Source organism: Catharus ustulatus (genome assembly GCF_009819885.2).
Source record: "Catharus ustulatus isolate bCatUst1 chromosome Z unlocalized genomic scaffold, bCatUst1.pri.v2 scaffold_26_arrow_ctg1, whole genome shotgun sequence".
Classification (NCBI taxonomy): Eukaryota; Metazoa; Chordata; class Aves; order Passeriformes; family Turdidae; genus Catharus; species Catharus ustulatus.
In genome coordinates, this window is record NW_024879445.1 from 1,783,018 (window position 1) to 1,809,320 (window position 26,303).

Here is a 26,303-nt window from a genome sequence, read left to right on the forward strand (position 1 = left end):
GGCTGAGCTGAGCTCGGCCTTTCCCGCAGTGCCTTTGGTCTAGCAGTGAGGGCACTTCAACCAGCCCCACGAGTGGGTTGGATGTGTACATTTATTTTTTTTTTTTTAATGCAGGCAAAATATAATCCCCATTCCTGCAAAAAAAAAAAGACCTTAAAAAATAAAAGTAAAAAAAAAAAATGTATCTGGGTGAAACCCTGTGGGGGTTTCTTTGGAGAGGTACAAAAAAATAAAAATTTAATGAGGGTCTCTTCACCTCTGTGCAATAAAAAACCATGCAGCCTCCTCCAGATGTAGATCTTTGGGGAGGGTAGAGCCAGCTACATAAGGCTCCCCTCTTTACAGCAACTCTGGATCTAGCTGTGGTAAGTACTTGGATATTCTCTACAGCTTTTCCCATCCCACAAACTCCCTGTCCAAACTTCAGAAGAAAAACTGTAGAATAGTCTGCATTTTTTCAATTTTTCTGAAGGTTGGATGGAGGAATGACACGCATTCCTCTGGATCATGGTCCACTCTTGCATATCCCACTCCTTATCCTGGTAGGATTTTTAAAATTTCCATTTTCTTCTCCAAAGGTTTCAGAGAGGGCTCTGAACGGCCTGAGAAAATGTGTGAAATGGGCACCAATTTAAAAAAAATGGCTGTTCAAAAAAGATTGCATGGTTTTAGGGACTCGACCTGTTGTAAGTCTCTATTTATAGCTAAGGGATATTGTTTTGAGAAAATCCAATTCCTAGGAGATTAAAAAAGGGAAGGGTTTGGCACTGAGATTGCTCCATCTGTAAAGTACGAACAGATATCCACAGAGGATGCAAATATCCCCAGAAGGATGGAAATTTGCTTCTGAGCTCAATGGGAATGAACTCCAATAAAACACATCTCAAGCTATGGCCCCTTTCCATGTCTTGCTCCTGGTTTGCTCACAGAGTCTTAAAACAGGACCACAACCACTCTGGGAAAGAGATTTATTTACTCACATCCACGGGAAAATAGCTACACCAAACCATCCATGAAAGCGTACAGGTTGTGTCCTAGCTGGATAAACACCACCACACCTCATTTAAATTATGGAAACAGTGGGTAGCTATAAAACTTTTCCTAAATACAAATGTTGGTCCTCTGAGTTCTTCGTAGTCGGCAAGCGTAGAGTAGGAAAAAGAGTTCTCTGTTTTTAAGTGGTAGAACCAATACTGGATAGAGAACACCAAAAACCACTGAAGAGATTACCCGAGACCAAGATATTTTTAATCAGGCCTCTCTGCCTTTTTCTTTTTCTTTTATTTTTGGATATCCAGCTTGAGTGAGACACCATAAGTGGAGTAAATTTTCAGAAAGCCTTGAGCACCTGCTCTCTGAAAAAACTGGTTGCATTAAGGTATCTGAAGATGAGCACCAAGAATTGCTGCATCCAAAGTGAGTTTGCATTAGAAATCCCAAATTCCCTCGAACTGGTACTTAGGGAGGACCTAGTGCTTTAGGCAGCTCTGAAAATCCTAGGCACCATGCACAGTGTGTGTTTTTCTCTGACACTGGCAGATTTAGGTAAACATCTTCCACCTAGACCACTGCAGATTTAGTGAAAAGAAGTATTTCAATACCTTTATTTTCTGTTAACTCTAAGGAGGACTAACTAAATAATTGAGGGCTAGCGATACTATATTATTTCATTGATAGTTTAAAAAACAGATGTACTTTTTAGATACAAGTAAGATGTAAGGAAGTGTTATTTTTTTTTTCTTTTTCTCTTCTAAAACTTAATGGCTGGTTTCAGATTTTGTCTGATAGTCTTTGTTTAGACTTCACCATTTTAAATATATTTTTTTCTAATTTTTTTATTTCATGTGATGTGTAAATAGCTAAGAAATATTAAATATTGTAATGTTCTTTAATTAAGACAGTAACATTTCAAAGGCTAATGAAAAATCAAGCTGCTAAAGTTTACAATTTCTCTGTCCAGCAGTTCATTTATACAACTGCCCTGAGTAGATGCTATTATGCTGCTTAGCAAATGGCCTTTAAGAGTTTAAAAATAGCTCAGTAAAGCTACTCAAAGGTAATACAACACTTCTCAGGCATCTTAAATTGGAGATAAGAAGGAAAACAAGAGTTTCCTCATTCGTTAATTATTCACTCAATGATTTATACACAACTAAAACACAATTGAAATGCTCAGGAGAACTAATTGTGCTTCTTCCTATGCATGGGACCATGAGCTTATTTTTCAGAAAGGCAATGTTTGAAACTGTAAAACTAGTCCTATTTTTGTGGACAGTTTCAGCTGCTTTTATTAAACTCTTTGTTGTTCCCATGTGAACCAGTGAAAACAGTTATTTGCTAACATATATTGTTGTGAGATTTCTTTGCGAAACCTCACTGATCCCCTTTAACAAAAAGATTGTTTTATTTTAAAATTCCTGTCATAATCAATTTGCAGTGTTTCTCAAACTGGTACAAATATGTAAAATCTGTGCTTTTAAAAGCTTCTGCTTTGAGTAGCCTTACACTCCATAATTGTGCCCTAGCAATTGTCAAGCTCTATTGCATGCCCCATTCATGATAATTATAATTTTTTTTTTTTTGGGATGACATAGCTTAAAGAATTGGAATCTAAAAGTTCCTTTCCTAGAGCTCCCATTAAATTATATTAATTTAAAATATCTATGGAACGATATTTTCACAAAAAAAAAAAAAAAAGAAAAAGAAAATAAAATCTGAAACACTGAAACAAAGCAAAACGAAAGACAAACCAATGGGTTTCAGGGAGAGGAGTGTCTATGAAAATTACTCTTTACAGTAAGTAAAAGAGGTTTATCACAGTTTTGGTAGCTTGCATGAGTTCGTAACGCCAAAAAAAAAAAAAAACCAACAAAAAAACAAAAATAAAAACAAAAAAAAAGAGAGAAATCTTTCTGTTAAAAAAAAAAAAAGACTTTCACACTCTAGGTGGACTCTCTCAATTGTAGGCTCTGAAGCAGTAGACGCCGTAGAGCTTGTGCTTCTTATCGGGGAAGCCCACGAAGCGCACGGCGGCCTCGCTGGGGCTGCAGCGTTTCCGCGGCCGGGAGATGGGGTAGCGCACGCTGCCGTCCGCCAGCCAGCCCGCGTCGCACCGGTCGTAGCCCAGCAGCTTCCAGGCGGCGAAGATCTGCCCCACCTTGGCGATCTGGGAGCCGTCCTTCAGGCACGCCTGCACGGCCTCGTCGTACGTCAGCTTGGTGGGGTGGATCAGGTAGTAGAAGCGACCTGGGAAGGGGAGGAGGAAGGAGTTAGAGGTGGGAAATTTGGGCATTTGTGGTGCCAACATTTCTGGCCTTAAATCTTGGGATCACAGGATCACAGAATCGCCAAGTTGGAAGAGGTTGTTGGAACCAGGTTGTAGAAATGACCTGGGAAGAAGAAGGAGTTGTTAGAGGTCAGATGGTTGGGCGTTAGCAGTGCCAACTTTTCCAGTCTTAAATCCTGGGATTACAGAATCACCAGATTGGAAGGCGTTGTTAGAACCAGGTAGTAGACCTGGAAGGGAAGAGGAGGAAGGAGTTGTTAGAGGTGTGAAGTTTGGGTGTTAGAGGTGCCAACTTTTCCAACCTTAAATCCTGGGATCACAGAACCACCAGGTTGGAAGGTGTTGTTAGAACCAGGTAGTAGACCTGGAAGGGAAGAGGAGGAAGGAGTTGTTAGAGGTGGGAAGGTTGGGCGTTAGCAGTGCCAACTTTTCTGGTCTTAAATCTTGGGATCACACAATCACAGAATTGCCAGGTTGGAAAACGTTCTTGGAACCAGGTAGTAGAAGCAACCTGGGAAGGGGAGGAGGAAGTAATTAGAGGTGTGAAGGTTGGGCTTAGCGGGGTCAACTTTTCCGGCCTTAAATCTTAGGATCACAGAATCACCAGATTGGAAAACACTGTTGGAACCAGGTAGTAGAAGCGACCTGGGAAGGGAAGAGAAGGAAGGAGTTGTTAGAGGTGGGAAGGTTGGGCATTAGCGGTGCCAGCTTTTCCAACTTTAAATCCTGGGATCACAGAATCACCAAGTTGGAAGATATTGTTAGAACCAGGTAGTAGAAACGACCTGGGAAGAAGAAGGAGTTGTTAGAGGTGTGAAGGTTGGGCGTTAGCGATGGCAACCTTTCCAGCCATTAATCTTGGGATTACAGAATCACAGAATTGCCAGGTTGGAAAATATTGTTGGAACCAGGCAGTGAAAGCGACCTGGGAAGAGGACGAAGGAGATAGAGGTGGGAAGGTTGGGCATTAGTGGTGCCAGCTTTTCCAGCCTAAAATCTTGGGATCACAGAATCGCCAGATTGGAAAACACTGTTGGAACCAGGTAGTAGAAGCAACCTGGGAATAGGAAAGGAAGGAGTTGTTAGAGGTGGGAAGATTGGGTGTTAGCGGTGCTAACTCTTCCGATCTTAAATCTTGGGATCACAGAATCACAGAATTGCCAGGCTGTAAAACGTTGTTGTAACCAGGTAGTAGAAGCAACCTGGGAAGGGGAGGAGGAAGGAGTTAGAGGTGGGAAATTTGGGCATTAGTGGTGCCAGCTTTTCCAGCCTTAAATCCTGGGATCACAGAATCACCAGGTTGGAAGGCGTTGTTAGAACCAGGAAGTAGAAGCGACCTGGGAAGGGAAGAGGGGGAAGGAGTTGTTAGAGGTGGGAAGGTTGGGTGTTAGCATGCCAACTTTTCCGGCCTTAAATCTTGGGATCACAGAATCACAGAATTGCCAGGTTGGAAGACGTTGTTGGAACCAGGTAGTAGAAGTGACCTGGAAATAGGAAAGGAAGGAGTTAGAGGTGGGAAAGTTGGGCGTTAGCGATGGCAACCTTTCCAGCCATTAATCTTGGGATCACAGAATCACAGAATCGCCAGGTTGGAAGAACCCTGGCCACAGAGAATTTTAGGATTTCAAATTTTAGGCTTTTTGGGTTTTTTTGTGCTGACCCCCAAGAGAGCACAGCTTTTGACCTGAGGCCATGAGGAAAGCTTCCAAAATTGAATGATAATGATGCCTTGGGTTTTGGCTTTTATATTTTTCAGAATCTCCACTGATTAGTGTGTAACTCTGAAACTTAGGGTCTTAGGTCTTAGTAAGATCTCTTCACAGGGTAATTAGACAAAACATTTCCTTTCTAGCTAAATAATCAAGGACAACTGGTACCCAAAAAGCAGAAACAACAGAGACAGAAAAGGGGCAAGTCAGGGGGCTGAGACTTCACTGCCTGGGACTGTGGTTGGATAATTAACCCAAATATATAGATGAACCAAAACTCACAAAGGTGTAAAAACTCGTGACCAGAATCCATCTTGGATTTGATTGGGGTATAGCACCATCCAAAATGTATCCCTTCAATAAATCTCTATTTTATTCCTTTTGCTCTGTCTGTTCTCTGTTCCAGGTCAGCCTTTCCAGGCAACGATGGAATTGGGATCATGAATAGAAGTGTGTAATATCACATGGTGGAAAAACTAGAGTTTAAGGTTTTACAATATAGTAATAGGTATGAAGTAAGATGGAGGTTTTAGGGCAGAGACTTGATTTTCTTTTTCACCTTCTTCTTTGTGGTTCTATGTGATCTTGTTTAACTGGATAGAAAAATCCAAATTGCAGGAAGTGAGTGCTTGGTTATTGGGGTAGAAGTAAAAATAATTTAGGTGTCCATTCTTAATTGGACAGTTTATCCTTGTAAAGAGTGAGATACATCATTTTTTAGCTTGCTAGCTTGAGGGGCTGTAGACCTCACTGTAATATAGATAAAAATTAATAAACATCTGAGTCTGAACAAGAAATGCTGTCTCACCCACTTAATCCCTACCCTGAAAGTTATGTAGCTCCTGGTATTTTAATCACTGTTTCTCTTAGATTTTAAAGTAATAAGCTGATCTTCTAACATGTTCCTGAAATACTGTTTGGTTTTATTTTCAAGTAGATGATGTACCAGAAGAAATAACAGGAATTGGGGCATGGAATCCCTTGCACTGACTCAAGGAGTAACTGAATCTCCTGTTGGATGTTCCTCTTGGATATCTTAATCAATTAATCTCTTAAAAATTGTTGAAATTTGATATCAGCATGCCCATAGCCCATGACTATGGATACACCTGAAAGCTGTTTCAATAAGTAACTGCTTTTTTTATCTCACCATTTTAGTGCAGTGCCAAGGGTTTTTTACTGTTTTGATTTCAGGCAACAGTGCTGCCACACTGGCTTTTGAGGAGAAATGGAGATATTCTGTGAAGGTTAATTTAGGTTGGTGCCAGTTGGAGGATAATAAATAAATAAATATTGTGATTATTTTTTATATGGTGAGTTGACAAGTATCAGAAGAAAAAACGAATTTATGCAAAAAAACCAATCCAGGCACAGAAAACAGACATTAAAAAAAAAAAAAAAAAAAAAGAAAGAAAGAAAAGCAATGCAGTATTTATTTCTGCTAAAACCAAAGCATGGCATCTCCACCTGAATTTATGTTCAGTGATAGCATTTAGGGGAGGGCAGCTGCAGGTAACTCATGCTCTTTTGCTGTCTGACAGGGTGCTGACCTTGTTTCTGATTAAATACAAGCAAAAAAAAATTCTTTTTTTTTTTTTTAAATGAGAAAACCAAGGTGTCAAACAGCTTCTCAGGAGAGTTGGAGCCTGTGGTAGAGCAAAATTACAGTAATTTCACGAATACAAGCCGCACCAATTTGACCAAAATTTTGGTGGAAACCCGGAAGTGCGGCTAATATTCCGGGGCGGCTAATCTATTAACAAAATTCTAAAAGCTGCCAACACGGAAGTGAGAGCCCGCGGCAGCCCCAAGCCAAGCTGGAGCCCGGCCGGCCCCGGCAGAGGTGGGAAAGCCTGGCAGAGGCGGGGCCAGCAGTGTGGGGGCGGGCGGCAGAGCCTGAGCCAGCAGGGCGGGGCAGGGAGGGCGGCAGAGCCTGAGCCAGCATGGCGGGGGAGCCCGGGAGAACTGGGGCTAGCAGTGCAGGGGAGCATGGCAGAAGCAGGAAGGCCGGCGGGTGGGGCTGCCTGGCAGCGGGGGAAGCCCAGCAGAATCGGGGCCAGCAGCGTGGGGGAGCCCAGCGGTGCGGGGGCCTGCAGTGCCGGCCAGGGCGAGGAAACGCGGCGGCGGTGCAGACGGGAGGGGGCGGCCGGCGAGCCTGGTGGCGGCGGCGGCAGCCCTGCCGGCGGGGCGAGCGAAAGCGGCGCTCGCGAAAGCGCCGCTCGGGAAAGCGCCGCCGCTCGCGAGGCGCGGCGCAGGGCGAGCGAAAGCGGCAGCGGGGCGGGCGGCGAGCCCGGCGGCGGCAGCCCTGCCAGCCGGGCAAGCGAACGCGGCAGCGGGGCGGTGCTGACGGGAGAGGGGGGCCAGCGAGCCCGGCGGCGGCGGCGGCAGCACCACCCGGCCAGCCCCGCCGAGCCGTGGCGCTGAGCTGGGCCACCCGGCCCCGTCGGCAACCATGAGCGGGCCGAGCCTTCCTGGCCCCGCCCCGAGCCAGTAAAGCCCGCTATGCCGCGATCCTGTTACTAATTGGCCAATTTGTGAAAGCTGCGCACGGATTCTCGCGACGAACGAAAGTGCGGCTAATATTCGGGGTGCGGCTTATCTATTGACAAAGACAGCAACATTGTCGAGGCACCGGGGGTGCGGCTTATAATCCGTGCGGCTTGTATTCGTGAAACTACTGTATGTCTCTTGCAAGTCTTCACCAGCAGTTCTGCAGCTCTGTTTCTCTTTAGGCATCAAAGGGAATATCCCCTCCACAACACAAGACTGAACTGATAGTGCTGCTAAGAAAAATGTTCCCTGTCTCAAGGTAATGAAAATATATGCCAGAAAATAAATCCCAAAAAGCAAAACCTCCCCAGCTAATCCATACACAGCAATAACAGTAATATTGATTCAATTTATCAAGGCAATAAACATTCATTATAGAATTTCATTCATTATGCTTGGGGTTATTTATCATCACTGATTTGACAGCCAAGTGGGCTGCAGAAGAATTGTGTTTCTTTGAAGGCATTCAGTGATTTCCAAATAAATTCACAACTTTTTAATCTGCCTCTTCCTGAAGAGGAGAGTGACCTGGAAAAAAGGACTTTATTCTTGTGGGCAACTTTTAATTCCAGAGAACACTCCTTACTGCTTAACTCCAGGTAAATATCTATTTTCTGCCTCACAAAAATCAGGTAGATACACAGAACTCTGCTTAGTATGAGATTACTTTCTTGGTGAAGAAAAAGTGGTGAATAAGTGAAGAGCAATGTCAGCTTCAGATTCCTGTGAAAATCAAACAGGATTTTTTTTTTTCTAAATGAAGGAAACTCAGGTCAGATGACAATGTAAAGGTAATTGAATTAACCCTGTCTAATGGTTATTGTCTAAATAACCTTTATTTGTTTTATTTATCTCTAAATTGTGTATCAAGGAAAGAACAATTTAAAAGAAGGCATTTAATTGTGGTGAAGAAGAAATTTTAAAAAATTTCTACAGAAATTCCCACAGAAAACTATTGAGAACAAGTAACCAACCCTTTATAAAACACTTTTTAAAACTCCATTTCTGCAAGTTGGAAGCATTTACAACATGGTGCTAAAGAGTTATTCCATTTACTAAATGGAATCCAGTTGCTGATACACTACTAAGAGGTTTCCCCAAAGCAAACAGGATTTCTGATTTAGGGGAACAGGGGTTTGGGCTGATATGTGTAAACTTCACCCAGTTTATGAGCTCCTCCTCAAACCATATGTCAATGGAATGTAATTTCCTAAGGATTTTCAGTAAGGTCAGGCTTTTGACATATGACATCAATAATAAAAACTCCTGTAGTCTGCTCCTTCCTCAAACAAGAGAAATTTAATAGCAAACCCCACAGGGGTATCCACAATGTCTGATTACATAGAATTCCATTAATGAACTCCCTACAGATTTGAAGTTTTTTTGGTGGTTGTTTTTTTTTTTTTTTTTTTTTTTTTACCCTGGTAATAGCTGGGAAGGGTTCCCAACTGTTCAATATCAGAATTTATTAATTGATGTGGAAGGGGAGGGAGGAGTTTGTTGTCTACAGAGGATCCTGATTTGACTCCTCACACCCAAACCACGGGGCAAACCTGCTCAGACCCCACCTACAACATCTATTTTAAGATTCTGTGTGTAACAGAACAGCTTAAAGAGGAAAACTCCAGCCACTGACCTAAATACCCCACACCCTGTGGGAGTTTGAGGGATGAATCACACTTGGACATTTCTTCAAGCTCAGTGCTAAATTGAGAGGTTTATTAGTAAGTTTCTCTTAAAATAAAAAGGAGAGAGATATTTAAGGCTGGTAAATATTTTGACATCCAGTGATCCTCACAAATAGCTGATTTTGAATTAAATATGTGAGAAATTTTTTTTTTTTAAACACACCAATACCAGTGACTCAGAAGCAACCACCCCTAATAAAGGGTGTGTAATTTTATTTTGGGTTTAAATTTTAGTTTTTGGAACAGCTTCTACGTGTTCCCAGTGATAAAATACCCTGAAATGGTCAAATGAACAGTCAGCATTATTCAGAGAGGACTTTCCACAGCTTTCTCCCATTTAAATGGCAGATGTGGTTGGCTTGTCACATCCACTGCTGCAATAAACAGGTGGCTCACAGCTGTGCTTTTAACACGCTCTCTAAAATTTATTCTTTGTGTTCTTAACTCTGCTAAAACGAGGCTTTTACTTGATTCTCTTAGGGCTGATGAAAGATCAATTATGCATCATGGTTCTGTGGACAAAATATGCAACAAAATGCATGTTGATGAGGAGAAAGTGTAATGCAAGCTGTACCTTGTTTTATTTTCTTTGAAAATGCTTGATTATAGAGGACCTGATAAATATATTTACATTTAGCTCTTTTAGCACTTCTCACTGTGAAGGATTCTCACGGATTTTCCTTCAAAAAGAAAAAGATCTTTGAAAATAAATAAAGAGTAACCACCCAGCCCTTCCATTTTACATTCTTTGGTTTATGGCTATTAGGTTCAGTGAGGAAGATTGTAAAAAAGGGGATTAATCTGCATTTATTTCCTCAAATTGGTCATCTGGGGAGATTGCATGGGAGAGGAGCATCCCCATTCCTTGGGAGGAGGCAAAGAGAGAAACTGGGAAAGTTTTGGATCATGTCAGGGCAGGACCCCTGAGATTTTCCAAAGATGACAATGGACTGAAGAGGCTTCCTCTGGGCAGTACAAGTGAAGGAGAAATTGGCTGTGAGAGAGCAAAGCTGAGCCCTCAGACACCAGGAAATTCCAGTGTGGAATTTCCAAATCTGAGCTGGATGCTCCCTGCTTGTGTGCATTAATTTTCAATAGCACAAGGAATGCAAAAACAGATTGGGAAACACACTGCCAACCAGTGCAGGCAGAAAATATTTTGTTTTTTATACAAAACATGAACAAATCTTGTATGAACCAACAGAAAGATTTGAGCATAAATCAGCTACACAGGCAGAACCAAATGTGTAAGTTGTATTTGCCTTAGTCTATGAAAAAGCATCATAGAGGGTAATTTAATAAATTTTGTAAAAATAAGATTATTTGATATTGTGGTTTTGCTCAAAATATTTCCCTGTGTAGGTAACAGAAAAAGAAGAACGTGTAAATTTTTTTTGCTGATGGTATAATCCCTTCAGTTTTAACCATTTTTTTTTGTGTGTCCTGGTCACCACAGTTGGGATCCAATAATTCCAGCGGGAAAACATAGAACCTGGATTTGAATTCACTGCATTGATGGCTACAGTTACATTTTTTTTACCTTAATAGCTAAATACCATGACTTTAACCTTCCTTCTTCAGGTAAAAATCAACAAGCTTTGCATGTATTTCAGACCAAGATTTTTTGCTTTTACAGTTGAATTGTTTGAAATTGAACCTTTTATAAAAATTATCTCTGAGATAAAAATGTATTTGAGGAATTTTTTTCCCTATAGAGAACCCATTTAGAAAGTATCTAAAGCTCAAACTTTTTTAATAGAAGCTCCTTCAACTGAGTTTTTTTTTAACCTCTCCTTATGCTCGCCTCCTCCTGTGGCCCCTGGCATTTTCCCATCTCCGTTACATAAAGTTGAAGGCTCCTCTGTTTCCTACTATCAGGAGACTCCAGCAGCCACTGGGAATGCACTGTGTCCTAACCACCTCTCATTTTCCTTGGCTGCTCCTGAGCTGAGAGAATCAATATTGGGTCTTGCAGAAATAGTTTTTTTAAAATTATTATTTTTATTTTTTATTTTTTTTTTTAATTTTGCCTGCAGCCACTATCTTTGGCCGCTGTGGCAAAATTATAACCTATTATAACCTTTTTTTCCCTCTGCAGTGAGAGGGCTAACATATGCCATGTAACAGGCTTACCCAAAATTCTGTTCTGGAAACAGGGAGCTGGCAGAGTGGCTGGGTTAATTGTGGGTATGGAGGTGAGCTTGGGACAAGGAATAGCGGGGAATGCAGCAGGGATACGTGAGGAAAAGGTGATCTGGTGAGTTAAGGGAATGGAAGCTGAGGGAAGCAGAAATCTGGATTTTCAGCTGACGTCATGAGAGATATTTGACACAGAGTTGTGGGGACTATTTATCTATATCAACTATATCTATATAATCTATATCTATCTATATCTATATCTATATCTATATCTATATCTATATCTATATCTATATCTATATCTATATCTATATCTATATCTATCTATATCATCTATATCTATATCTATATCTATATATCTATCTATATCATCTATATCTGTATCTATATCTATATCTATCTATATCTATCTATATAATTTTATATCTATATCTATATCTCTATATCATTTATATCTATCTATATCTATATCTATATTTATATCTAAATCTATCTATATCTATATCTATATCTAAATCTATCTATATCTATATCTATCTATATCTATATCTAATCTATATCTATATCTATATCTATTCTATATTCATATCTATAATATAGATCTAGATCTATATAATCTATCTGTAATATACATATATATCTATCTATATCCATATCTATATCTATATCTATATCTAATCATTTATATCCATCTATACCTATATCTATATCTATCTATATCTATATCTATATCTAATCTATCTATATCTATATCTATATCTATATCTATATCTATATCTATATCTATATCTATATCTATATCTATATCTAATCTATATCTATATCTATATCTATATCTATATCTATATCTATATCTATATCTATATCTATATCTATATCTATATCTATTCTATATTCATACCTATAATATAGATCTAGATCTATATAATCTATCTGTAATATACATGTATATATCTATCTATATCTATATCTGTATCATCTATATATCTATAAGTCAGCATGTCAATATATCAATATATCAATATATCTATATCTCTAAATCTATTTATATATACACTTTCTCTGTCTCTCCCCATTGCTGTGTAATGTTCTCCAGGTCAGTTTCAAGACTCCTCAAGGCTGAGATTAATGCCAGTGAATTGTCTCTGATTGCTCTCCTACCTTACTCCTCACCTCGCTTTTCTCCTTCTCCTTTTTTTTCTCCTTCTATTACTGCACAGACAATATTTATTTCAGTCAGTATTTATCATTCTTTCTTTCTTCCCAGAAATTATTCTTCTTGTTCCTTAAGAGATGCTGCTCAGCTTCTGGTGTGTAAAAGGTGATCAGTGAGCAGCAGTCTCAAGGTTTTACTCTGCAAGCATTAGGAAAAGTGCAGCTATCATATTTCAATTATTTTTGTTTGATTAATTTATACCTTGGTGCTGTTCCTACAGTACAGGGTTAAATCTGTGTAGAAGAGATGAGTTCATACAGGATTCCACTTTTGGATAAATCAAGCAAGAAAAGTTGAGCCAGCTTTTAATGGGATTAAGCAGTATGATAAAAAATCAGCCAAACTTTTGTTTCAGATTACTTTGGACCTAACACTGTAAAACTGTTGGCTTGAGGATTTGTTTGGGTTTTCCTGTTGAGGTTGGGTGTTTTTTTTTTTTTTTTGGGGGTGTGTGTTTTATTCTTGTGTGGATTTTTTTTGTTTTGTTTTGTGTTGGGGTTTTCTTTTTTTTTCAGGAGAGTTGGGTTTTTTTGTTTGAATGGGTCTTTTTCTGTGGGGCAGACTTGGCACTGGAGCACATCTTCTGAAAACAAGGCTGTTGTTTATTTTTTGCTGTTCTGTAGGACAGAACAAAACTGCTTCACTGTGGATAAGCAATCTGTGTTTTAATTGAAAAAAAAGTCCATGTTTCATGGTCTGAGTGGGCTGCAAGCCAAACATGTGCAAAGTTGTGTAGGAATTATCCACAAGTAGGATGCTGCAGAGGACCGGACATTCACAGCAATGCTTTCTAAATCTTTTCCTGCCATTAGGTAAACCCAGAAATGATAGCAAGCTGAGATTGGGCAATTTAAATTAATTTAATACCTTAAAAAATTGCCAATTAATAGCAAAAAAAGCCTGTAGTTGCTAAAGCAAGGTTTAGACCAGTCCAACCTCAGTGTACTAAGATTAGAAATCTAAATTATTAAGAAATACAGCTAGAAATAGGTCTGCTATAAGGAACTATTAATCATATTAGCCCTGGTACACGAGCAGGAGCTGCTTGACACTGCAGGATAGGTGAAGTGATGATCAGAATTTTATTTTGCTGACACGTTTAAGCAATATGAACAGGATTAATATTAACTTCAACAGGAAACCTCAATTAATGAACTGCAGGTTTCTTCATCACTCTGACTGAATTAAACTGGTTAAACACCAGCACTAAAAGGGTATGTATAAATTTTAATGGGGTGAAATGGGAGATATTAGAAAATCCTGACAGCACAAGTCCTGAGCTGTAAAAAATACCTGCATGACCATGTGGCAAAGACAGCTTTACTCTGACAGTACCCTCAAAAATTCCACAATGATTTTAACATTTTGATTACTTCATCCCCAGCATTTTTCCTGATCTAACACGAGCTTTGACAAACCAAGCACCCCTTTCTGCCCTTGGAGCTCCTTGCAGAACAGAATGGAAAAATAGCCCAAATAAATCTCCTTGCTGTTTTTAAAAAAGTACTTTCATAGTGGAAGGTTTTCAGAACAATGAAGAGTTGAATTAAAAAATTGAGGCTTGAATACATTGTTAAATCGTGGCCAAACTATGGAAAAACTCATTATAAGTATCCTCCTCTATGGTCAGACAATATTAGCTATCTCCTACTGTACTACATTTCACACTTGCAGTGACCTTTTCCATCAATTTATGATAATATTTTCTCGACTTAAAATAAAAAAAAATGTCATGTTTTGAGCACAGCCATTAGGAGGAAGGGAGAAGGGTTGCAATGCAGGATGTGACCAAAAGTTTGTGTTCTGTCACCATCTGTTAAACCAGCTGGGGCAGTGATCCTGATCCCTGTGGGATATCTCCTGTTAATGGGCCAGCTGTTAAACCAGCTGGGGCAGTGTTCTTTATCTTTCCACAGCCCATCCTCCCTCCAGGAGATCTCTCCTGTCCATGGCCACTGAGTCCCAGGGCATGGCTGATAAAATTCCATCATCCCATGGGGAGATGCTCCAGCCAGGGGAGGAGCCAAGCATTTCCTACCCTGATAAAATCTGAGATTTGGAACATCAGAGCAGCCTTTCCCACTGGATCCCAGAGGAAAACCAGACCCTTCCACATCATCCCTGGAGCTTGGGAGGAAACTGCACCTTGTACAGGAGCACTGCTCCAGCTGAGCCACATCTGTCACTGCAGGAGGATGCAGCCACCATGGGATGGGACTGCTGCCAACACCCTGCCTGACGGGTGTCAGGTTGGATTCTGACTGTGTCGGGATTTGGGGTTTGTTCTTTGTAGTGCTGTATTTCTATTTTAATTTTCTTAGTGAAGAACTGTTATTCCTATTTCCATATCTTTGCCTGAGAACCCCATAATTTCAAAATTATAATAATTTGGAGGGAGGGGGTTTACATTCTCACTTTCAAAGAGGGGCTCCTGCATTTCTAGCAGACACCTCTCTCTCAAACCGGGACAGAAGCGCTCTCACCGTTGAAGTTGGACGTGAAGCAGAAGACGTCGTAGCGGCTCTTGTCCTTGTCCCAGAACCCGTAATTCCTGACGCCGGGCACGGTGTTCCTGCCCCCGCAGGGCTCCCTGGGCTTGGTGATGGGGTACTGCACGGAGCCATCACTGAGCCAGCCAGCGTTGCACCAGTCCAGCCCCGCCCTCCAGGCGTCGTAGAGCTGGTCGAAGGAGGCCATCACCGAGTCCTGCTCCGCGCACGCCCGCTGCGCCTCATGGAAGTTCAGGTTGTACCGCCCCAGCCGCGGGGAGTAGGGGAACACCACGCCTGGAAGAGGTGAGACAGGGAGATGAGGAGTAAGGAATTGTTCATCAAAAGCCAGGACAGCGAGGAATGCCTGGGGTTTGCAAAAAATCGGGAGGAGAGGCAGACTGGTTTGTGATGAACAGAGTGCAGAGTGATAAATCCAAAACCCTAAACCAGCAAGAACTGATCCCAAGGTCTGGAATGTGCCCAAAAGGCTAAGACACATACTCTGGAGACAAAGTTGGAAAGTTCAAGTGTGATGAAGAGTTTGGAAGCCTTCGTCAGAGGCCCCCTGTGACCCCTGAATTGAGGAGGTGCAAGGGTTTTGGTTCATTTTAATACAAAGCAAGGGTAGGCAGGGCTAGGACACAAACATGTATTAGGCCTATTGTGTAATCCCAGAGTTTTAGGGAATGAATAGAGCAGCAGTTTGAAGATTTGGGGTGCATGCTTTGGGAGGAATTACCCCATGCACCTCAGTGCTGAATAAATGCATATCTACTTTATAACTCTAATTTCTCACGAGTTATAAAGTCTTTAGCACGTATCACAGGAAAAGAGGGATTAGTGTCTTGTACAGGTAAAATCTTACTAGAGGAAGACGTAAGAACTGTAAAGAGAGATGTGGGCCTCCAGATAAATCTTAAAAATGTTGTTTGTTGTGTCCAGATGGCACAGCAATTCATGGATTGTGGGTGACAGAGCCTAGCCTACAGCTGTAGGCTCATCTGAAGCTGCTCTAGTTCAATTACAATTATTACAATGCATTATATACTTTCATTTGCTGGACATCTTAATACATAACAACCAATCAATACCTTTACTCTTACCTATAGCCTATCATAACTACTAACAATATCATATTCATGTTACTATTCTCCAATCAGAAAATGTTAGTGTAAAATTCTAGCTTACAATTTAAGCTAGAAGTTGTTTTTCAGCTTCTTGCAGTGGAAAATTCTAGAGACCTTTTTCCTACTTAAAACATCGGCAGTCTTGTTTGCCTGTGGAATCTTTTTTTGCTTGGTAAAAACATCTTTTATTTGGGGTGGGTTTGTCCTTTGCTCTGAGCCATAAAAACCCCTTCCAACTTACCCTTCGCCTTCTTAGTTACCCAGTAAAACTGGCCCAGCAATTTTTTTCTTCTCTATCAAAACTGGCTTTAATTTCTATTCCTTCTTTCTGCTAAGCACATATATCTGTGAGACTTTCTTGTCAAACTTCCATCCATCCCAACAGGAAGGCTTTGTAAAATCATGGCTTGGGCCTTGGTTCTTTGGCTAAGGGTAGCCAACAGCTGGCTTGATAAATTCCCATAAGAATAGAGTGGTAACAGTGAGATAAACTTGCATATCAATCCATTCTTGTGGGAAATAATTGCACCTGTGAGGAGAAAGGCTCTCACCAGTGAGAATTTATTCTTTACAAAAGAGAGAAGTATGTAAACATGGCTAGAGAAAAGTTTTGATGGATGTCTACATCAACCTTTACCAAGCAATGAACTGAGTTGCAATGAGGTGCTGCCCAACTGGAATTGAATCTTCTGACAACCACATAAATCTGCCATAAAAATTCATCATGGTGCACAAAGAAAATGGGTGTCTTTGTCTGTCCCTACTGCCACAAGTTACCAAGCACTGAAAGAGCTGAGAGAAGTGAAACAGCTTTGACAGCCACCAGGAGGAGGAATAAAGAGGAAGTGAATGTTGGCTCCATGATGTTGGTTTAATTCTGGGGGAAAACATCCCATCAGCAGCATGGCAGCACTGGTTTTTTGGGAAGAGGCCAAAAGCTGAGGAGGTTCCTGCCCTGCTCTCACAGAGCTTAAACAGCAGCAGAGCCAGCTGGAATTTTGCACTTTTCCATAGAAAATGACAATTTTTCCATTGTAAGGTCAATCTCTCATTTTAAAAAGAGTCAATGGAGACCCAGCATAGCTCTACTTTTTGAATTTGTTTGTTTGGGGTTATTTTGCTTGCTTATTTTAATATGCTTGTTTGGGTAATTTTTTAAAAAATGTTTTTGTTGGTTGGTTTGGTGGTTTTTTTTTTTTTTTGTGTGGAATGGGAGCAGGGGAGCTCCTGGCAGTTATTTAGAAAGAAGAAATTGTTGAATGAATCGCTGAATTTCTATTAATTATTTCTTTCTACGCATAGACATTAAGATGAAATGTTTTGATTGACATAAAAGAGCACTGTGTTCTTTGCCTGAGCCCTTGCCAAGATTTCCTGAGAGGTTCAAGATAGTTGCTTTTTGTTTAATTTTATTTTTTTGTGGTTTTCTTTTTTTTTGTTTGTAATATCACGTGGTGGAAAACCTAGAGTTTGAAGTTTTAAAATGTAGTAATAAATTTAAAACAAGACAGAAGATTTAGGATGGAGGTTTGTCCTTCTTCTTCACCTTCTTCATGGGTCTAAATAATATTGTTTAATTGGGTAAAAAAGTCCTCATTGCGAGCCACAGGTGGTTAGTTATTGGGTTAAAAGTAAAAATAATTTTGGTGCCATTTCTTAATTGAACAGTTCACCCTTAAATAGCCTTGAAGAGAGAAAGATATAACTCAATTTTTTAGTTTGTTAGCTTGAAGTGCTGTAGAACTCAGGTTTGTGAGAATGTAATATAGATAAAAACTAAAACATCAGAATCCAAATAAGAAATACCATTTCACACATTTAATACCAACTCCAGGAAAAAAATAAGGGGAATAATAAGGACACAGCTTGTCCCCAAGCCCATCACTGCCTCACATCAGAGGACATCCAAGAGGGGCTGGGAAACATGGGAACCTCCAGAATGGTCTCAAAAGTGACATTTAATCACAGTCACTGCCCTTAGCAGACAGATTTTTTTCTTTTTCTTCTTCTACTCGTTTTATGGAAAAGATCAGAAGTAAAACGTTGCTCCTTGGAGCACGAAAGACTCTCAGAAAGCAGAATCCCTGCCCCATGTGGGTTTGATAAAAGAGAAAAGAGAGGCTGGAAACAAAAGTTTGGATCAGACCACCCTAATCTTTGGCAGGGCTTATAAACTTAACCCAGACCTAACTTTTACAGCTGGCTTTAGCCCAGCCTCATAATCAGCTGAAATAAAATGGTATTAGAGAGGATCCAGCTCAGAATGTTTATCCTCAGACATCTCTGCAGAAATAAGTGCTGCAGGACCCAGGGGGACTGAAGATAACACACGAGCCAAAAAACTTTGCACTGGGATAAATATCCACCTTTCTTTTTACATTTTTTCCTGCTGTTGCCTATAACAATTTCATTTTCCTCAGGGCAGTGCAGCACAGATAGAGAAATTACTCAGTGGTAAAGCAAGGCAGTCACCTTGAATCCACTCCTCTTTCAGAACCTTCTAACCCATTTCTGTATCAATTTCACCAGTTTCCTGAAGTCCCCTTGCTTCCTCTCCTCTCCCTCACCCTTCTGTCATCCCAGTATTATTTCTGTTAAACAAAATCTTTGCTATTACTAAATCTCAGTGACTTGGTCCAAGAAAATAAAGCATGCAAATGTAAACTTGGCAGGGTAATGATAAACAATATTCTGCTCTCCTTCATCAATTAGCTGGAGAGTCTGCTTCAGTTCTTTCCTTTTGTAAATTCTTTGTTAAAGGTCTTTTCTGTTATGTGATGTGCTGAACTGCAGTGTATGAATGTAATGTAACACAAGTTATGTTAAATTTAACTTCATGAACAAGCCTTTCCTATTTTTCTGGATGTCTGTTTTTCCTTCATCATATCTTTGTTAGAAAAAAAATAAGTTCTTTGTCATTGCTAATGGATAGAAATATCACTGGGTACCATAAAAACGCAATAGGAATCCAAACCTGTTTACTTTATTTGAAATCTAAGGCTTATTTTTAATTTTTTTTTCTTCAGAATTACATTTCCCCAGACAACAGACTCCTTTTCCACTACATGTGTTTGATTTGCATATACATTAAAAAAAACCAAAAAAACCAAGCAACAACTAATTGATAACTACTTAAACAGATTTGATTCCTGAAGGTTTCCAAAATCACTTTTCAAAAGGGGCTGGTTGTGTACATAAATGTGTTACAAATCTGAGTTTGACAGTTTGGGACATAATGTTTTTACAGCATAAATATTCACTAAACTGTAATATTAGCTTTGGGCTACACTGGAGCAGACTGCATAGAAGCTGATTTTTTTTTTTTTTTGGAGTTCATCTGCAGTACAAGCCTGCAAATGATTAGCATTAATTTCACCCTGCAGCTGGGGGTGGCCAGGGGTGATTTTGCTGAGGAAAATGCACTGGGTATGTGCTTTGTGCAGCTTTGCATTACCTTGCAATTTTGATAATTTTTTTTTTCTCAATTTCCCTATCAAACCTCACTGAAATTCATAGTGAGAGCTCAATGTTCATCTCCCCTTTTTCTTACACTTTAGCAGTGCTGAGCTTTAGTTAATCTCAGGGCGTCTTCCTCAGTCATGGACCTTACAAACCCATCAAAGCATAATCCATCCCATCTGTTCCTGAATGGACAAAAGCTGTCCTGAGGCTCCTTGCTGTTCCCAAAACCCAGGCTGAGCCTCAATTTCAGACTCCAACCCCATGCTCTGCCACTAGACAAAACACCCGCTCCCAAAAGTTAACAAATCCAGCTTGAAAAAAGGGAGGGAGGCAAAAAACCTTCCAGCCTCAGAAGGTTAAAATGTGGTTACTTTGGGGGAAGGAAGAGCTGAGGAGCCTTAGCCTGACCTTGGTGATTCCATTCCCTCCCCTGAAGAATGTGGAGCCTGGGTGGGGATATTAATTTCCATTACAAGGAATCGTGGTGTGGCTGCTCTCCCAAACCCATGGTTTTCTCTGGAATAGGCTCTGCCCCCAGGGAAGGACCTCCTTGCCCCAAAAAGAGACAGGAATAACCTGAGACACATCATCTCAGCAGAGAATGGATCAGTCAGTGAGAGATGAGGGGATGAATGCACCTGTGACCAAGCAACTGCAGCTCAGAAAATGAAAATCCTGTAATGGAAATTGGGATTTCTACCAAATTAGAACGTGAGGACTGGATGCATCATGTACCCTCCCCACAGGAACATCATATTTCTGTGGATTTCTCATTCCAGCTCTTCTCCACTTGCTGTGTTTTTTGTCTTGTTTGTAGGTAACCCCTAAAATTCAGTGCAAGTGTCACTTCACACGCACTGTCAGTGCAAGGAGCTGTAGCATTTACCCAAGACATCAAGGTGAGGAAACAACCTCAGAAAGCTCAGCTCCTGTAGTGATTTATGGGTGTTAATTAAGCCAGCAGCACGCACAATTAGCAGTTTCAATTGTATTGACACGTGGAAACAGAACAACAGAAATTTCTGTTGATCCATATGGGAAAAAAAAAAAAAAAAAAGAAAAAAAGAGGTCTTTTTATAGCCAGAGTAAAGAAATAGGCTTTCTTGAGTTTTAGCCAAAACTGAAAAGTAAGTTTTCTTGCAGCCAGTGTAAACATGGGGCAACAGTAAAGGAGGGAACCTTTGCATTTCTCTGCTCTTTTTAGCTTAATTACTCCTGAATTTTTAACACTTTCCTTTTGGGTCATCAGTTTCAGACAGATTTGGTTCTTGTTCTAGGAACCCACAAAAAACTGTGTCCTATAAAATCAGTTTTTCATCAGAGAGTAGAACAGATTATCACGCAGAGAGTATTATAAATATTTACTTTTCTGATGTGTGCATGGATGTAATAGAGGAAACAAATATGACATTATTAGGCTGAATTTGATTTTTCCTGCTCTTGAGAGCATGGAGTTGATTTCCTGTTGAATTCCCCATTGCTTACATGCAGCTGAGGACCAAATGAACAGATTAAAAAATGATTGTTTAGACAATTTGGAAAAAATTGTTTATATGAAGCCTATGGATCTGTTTGAGCTATTTTGAACTGAAGAGTCTGGTTTTAAAAAGGATGCCTGTTTTTTTTATTTTTTAATTTTTTTTTTCTTGGACCTAAAGGCCAACATACCTCAAAGCAAGAACAGGAATGCTGGTGGTTTCTGGTTTTTGGGGAGCCACAAAGAGTTATTTTCTATCTAGAAACTGCTTTCTATAGAGGCTTTTAATAATTTTATCCAGTTCTTCAAATTCCCAGTAGTGTTGGATGTAAAAGGTAATTATTTTACAGCATGTATTGCAAACTCATTATGTTCAACTTTGACCTCCCTTTGAAGAGCAAAACTATGAAAAAATAATTCTAACAGAGTAAAACCCTGCCTTTGGCTGTTTAGCACTGTCCCACTGTCCCAGTTTTCTTTCCTAAAGCTGGTGGTTGTGGAAAACTGCTGTGAACTCCAGTTCTGAGCTTTAGATGATGCTCTGGTCTAGGGAAAAAAAAAAAGTTGTGGTTCTGACTTGAATAAAATGAAGAACACACCTCACAAAAATGCCAGGTATGTAACAAATTCAGACTGAATCTGATTTCAGTGGTTTTTTCCAAAGCTGAAAGTACCCAGTTATCATGAATGGTTTATTTAATAACAATCCCAGGAGGCCTTTAAGGCCAGCAAGAATAAAATGCTATCACAGTGGGAGAAGGAAAAAAGGTGCTTTGAGGTGGAGGTCAACAATTTTGATATGCACAGCCTTGGGTTTTACAGGGAGCTCACACATCAGCTGCTTTGCACTGCTCTTGGGCATTCCTGGGTGCAAATGGCTTTGTCCTGCTGTCAATGAGCATCCTTAAGGCCACCACCTCAGGACACCAGGCTACTGATGCAAATCGTTCCCACTGAGAGATTTAGCCTGATTATTTGCACCAGACTGTAGATTTTTATATTAGAATTTGCTATATTTTATTTTTTTGTCTAAATATTTTGGTTTTTCTTTTTTTCCCTCTGATTTGTTCTACTTTGTTCAAATAGCAGGGCTGATACCAACACTCTCACCACTCTTATCTTACTTGAAAAGTTATATTTTACCATGAGGTTTTGCAAAGAAAATGTTCCTGCCAGATTAAGAAACACCACTCCACAATGTCAGAAATGAACAGCCTTACACCTGACCCACGTGTGACAAAAATCACTGGAAAAAACATTGTTCCTGATGTTAGCCAGACACTGGTTAAAATACATAAACTTCCATCTGAGCACAGATTGGAACATACTTGGTTGGAGAAATATGATTCCTGCTCTACTTATGAATTTCCTTACTTTGGAGGAGGGACCCTGAGCTTGCATCCAAGGCTGGTGCATATATTGCAAACATTAAGAGTAAAAAAGTCAGAAAATCTCCCTTTTCAAAAAAAATCCCCCTTGTGTTGTTGCATGCGGTAAAGAAATGATTCCTTTTTGCTTTCTCACTGCAGTTTTAATCCAATAATGAATTGGATTAAAAGGTAAGGACTTCTGCATTGCACAGACATTTGTACCAAGCTTCAGGGAAAATTCCTCTGCTTCCAGGTCCATCAGAATCTCCCCTTCCCAGGCACAGCAGGAAGCATTCACAGCACAATTCCTTTGCTTTTAACAGCAGAAAAATAATGAATGCAGAGGAAGCAAGAACCTGGGCAGGTGAGGAGAGCTTTGTTTCACTCAGGTAAAGCTGAGCCTGCCAAGAGGAATTGTTTTCTTTTAGGGGGCTGAGCAGCCCCTGCAGAACCTGCCCCAGTGGGGAGGAGGAAGAACACAGCAGAAAATAATAAAGGGGTTTTTCCTCCAGCTCATTTCTGTATTCACTGCTTTAGAGAACTTAAGCTAAACATGCAAATGTCTGTTTTTCTTTATCTTGTAAGTTTGAAAAGAACAGGGTACATTCTTGTTAAAGATGAATTATGTGGGGTGGAACAACCTAAAAGCACTACCCTGCTGGCATGGAAACTGGGCAGGGTTTTTCTGCAATCCAAAATGGGAAGTTCCTGTGGCCTCCAGCCAGGAATAGAAGAATGGATGTAAAGGAGTAAATTAAGCCCATTATGTCTATTGGGTTCCAAGATCCACTCAGACATTCTTATTGTGCAGGGAAACTGTATCCTTTTCCTTTTCCTTTTCCTTTTCCTTTTCCTTTTCCTTTTCCTTTTCCTTTTCCTTTTCCTTTTCCTTTTCCTTTTCCTTTTCCTTTTCCTTTTCCTTTTCCTTTTCCTTTTCCTTTTCCTTTTCCTTTTCTTCCTTTTCCTTTTCCCTCTCCTTCTCCTTCTCCTTCTCCTTCTCCTTCTCCTTCTCCTTCTCCTTCTCCTTCTCCTTCTCCTTCTCCTTCTCCTTCTCCTTCTCCTTCTCCTTCTCCTTCTCCTTCTCCTTCTCCTTCTCCTTCTCTTTCTCCTTCTCCTCTTTCTCCACTTTCCCCTTTCCTTTTTTTCTCTTGTTCTTTTTCCTCCCCCCTTTCAACACTTTTTCCTCTTTTCTTCTTTTGTTTTTCATTTTTCCTCTCCCTCTCTCAGACTTCCTCTGGCATACACTTGGTGGTAAGTGTAAGAGTATGTGACATGTCTTCATGAAATTTTTCATTTACCTCTGTGCTCAATGCAGTGCTTTGAGAAAAAAAAAAAAAGAAAGGGCCAAACACTGTTTTACATGCATTGAAACTCATGAAATTTATCTGAATTGAATAACAAGTGTGGAAAGCTGAAATTTTGTCTTTTTTAAATCTGTTTCATTACTTTTTCACTCTACTGTTTTCACATTACTACTGCTGAAGAAACTGTAGGAGTTGTCCTGGCAGGCAATATAAAGAACTAATTTGTCTAATTATAAGGCTGGAAAAATGCAAACCAACTGTCTCTGGATAACTACCGTAACATTTTTCATCTTCTAAAATAAGATTTGTGTTTGCCTGATAATCTAAAACATCCCCAAGTTTCGTAAAATCACTGCTGAGGAGTGGGAATCTGACATAATTTCACCTAGGTGAAAAGATGCAGTGGCTTCTGCAGAATGACAGGAGCAAATTAAAAACATCTGGAACTCTTGATATTCATCCTTTCTTGGCTCCTCTCACACCAGGTCTGGCTGGAATTTGGATACTCATAAGTTATAGTATAACTACTATAGCATAACGTAAGTTATAGTATGAGTTATAGTGTAATATTCTTCTAATTTAGGGTTGTTGTCATGGTCTGCCAGGCCAAGATTCCCCAGAGCACAACGAATTCTGCCTCCTCAGCTTGCTGTAATCACTGATAACACAAAATCACTGATAATGCGTTATCGCCGATAACGCACCGCCAGCGATAATGCGACATCTGATAACACAACACCAGCAGTACCAGGAGGGGAAAAAAAACCAAAAAAAAAGCAGGAATTCCCTAACACCACACCAACTCGACTCAAAGGGTGGCTCAGGTGTCACCTACCTTCCAGATTGAGAGTCACCACCGCCGTGTCATCCTCCAGCCCCTCGATCACCTCGCACTTGTACCGGCCGTAGTCCTCCAGCTTGATGTTGGTGATGACGAGCGAGGCGTCGTTCTCGCTGCTCTCCCGCAGGGACACCCTACCCTGGTAGCTCCCGTAGCTCTTCCTGTGGTGCCCCATGGCCACGAACACGTCCACTTCCTTGAGGTAATCGTAGGTGAGTTTGGTCCACTTGACGCGGATTTTGTGGGTTCCTGAGCCGGCGGCGGACGTGTGCTCATGGTAGAATTTGCATGGCAGCGTCACGTTGCCACCGCGGTGGGAGAAGATTTTTGCTTGCTCTGCTACCACGAGGAGACGGGGCCCGTTTTCTGTAGGATTTAAGGTGGAAAAAAGTGAAAAATAAAACTCCACCTCCCCAAGAATTTGTTTGCAAATTCTTTGTGCGTTCGTGAATGCACTTTACAAAATGGATGTGGTCAACGCCTTAACAAAGTCTTCAGGTTCCCCTCATTTTGTGCTATAATACAGTTTATAAACCAGTTATAAATAATTATTTGCTCAACTGAAAGCATCTCAGTGCCCCTCACACAGGCAGAGACCATTCATGAAAAAGTGGTGTAAATAGATTTACAGAGTTTCACTGCTGATTTATGAATATCATCATGCATAAAAGGCCCCAAAGCACATCCCATATTTTCCTTGTTCAGGAGTTGTCTGTCAATGCTTTATTTTTTATTTCATAATTCGATTTTTCTGGAGGGATTTGGCTTATTCAGGCTGCAGTCTGGGAGGCAGAGAATCCTACTCACAAAGCAGAAAAAACATTAATGTATGAAACAGCATTATTTATTCTAACAGGAAAAGTGCCAGCAAAATTCAAAAACAGACATTTTAGGCATTTGTATTTTTATTTTATTGTAACTTCTGAGTATAAGTTCCTCTTCTGACCAGAATAAGGAAATCCATTTGATCTTCAAATATAAAATCTGGTCCTCTGCTGTCTAAAACCTTGTCACTATTTTATCTTTTATATTTTGATCTCACTTTTCATGCAAACCTGAATGTGGCTGTCTGCCTCCTTTCCTCCTTACCCTAGGTTTCCTGCTTTCCTACCCTCTAGTAGGTCACCACAGCAAATGTTGCCCTGTAAAATAATTTTTGCTTAGGACAGCCAGCTGGGGCAGGTGCTCACTTCCAGTCCTGGGGCTTTTACAGGCTGTACTGCCTTGGGAAAACCCTGGAAAATGAAATCTGAATTCAGCAGACATACCCAAAAGTGAGAATTTCCCCTCCTTTCTGTGTCTCTTGCCTCACTCCTCATGCAAAGTTTACAAAACTGATTGAGCAAGCCCAGCTCTCCTGTTGGGTTTGCTGTCCTGGACCACAGTGACCAAAACTCCCCCAAAAAATCACCAGCTGTCTGGGAGAGCACCACCAAGCTCACTCTGCATTCACAGGCTGTGAAGAAACACCCTGCAATCCCCTGTGCTTGTTCAGCAAGTTGCTGTGGCTGCCTAGAAATGTGATTTCCCCACCCTGAGGCTCAGACTGACTCTCCCCAAATCCAGCAGAAGCCAAATCCAGCATCCCCAAAAAAACAGAGGTTGCTGAGAGGATGGCCATGTGAAGGCTGGCAGCAATTTT

The 26,303-nt window shown here is 40.5% G+C and overlaps 1 protein-coding gene across 3 annotated transcripts in view; it reads right to left on the reverse strand.

Annotated features, from left to right (window-relative positions):
- Positions 1 to 2,904: 2,904 nt before the first annotated feature.
- Positions 2,905 to 26,303, reverse strand: part of HAPLN1 (hyaluronan and proteoglycan link protein 1) — a 34,161-nt gene continuing 10,762 nt past the window's right edge. For all 3 annotated transcript variants that reach the window (XM_033086504.1, XM_033086505.1, XM_033086506.1), the window contains exons 3-5: positions 24,656 to 25,027; positions 15,072 to 15,374; positions 2,905 to 3,246 (exon numbers count right to left, since the gene is read on the reverse strand). In XM_033086504.1, coding sequence (XP_032942395.1) covers positions 2,957 to 3,246; positions 15,072 to 15,374; positions 24,656 to 25,027 — 965 coding nt within the window. In that variant the 3' untranslated portion in view covers positions 2,905 to 2,956. The remainder of the gene's footprint in view (positions 3,247 to 15,071; positions 15,375 to 24,655; positions 25,028 to 26,303) is intronic.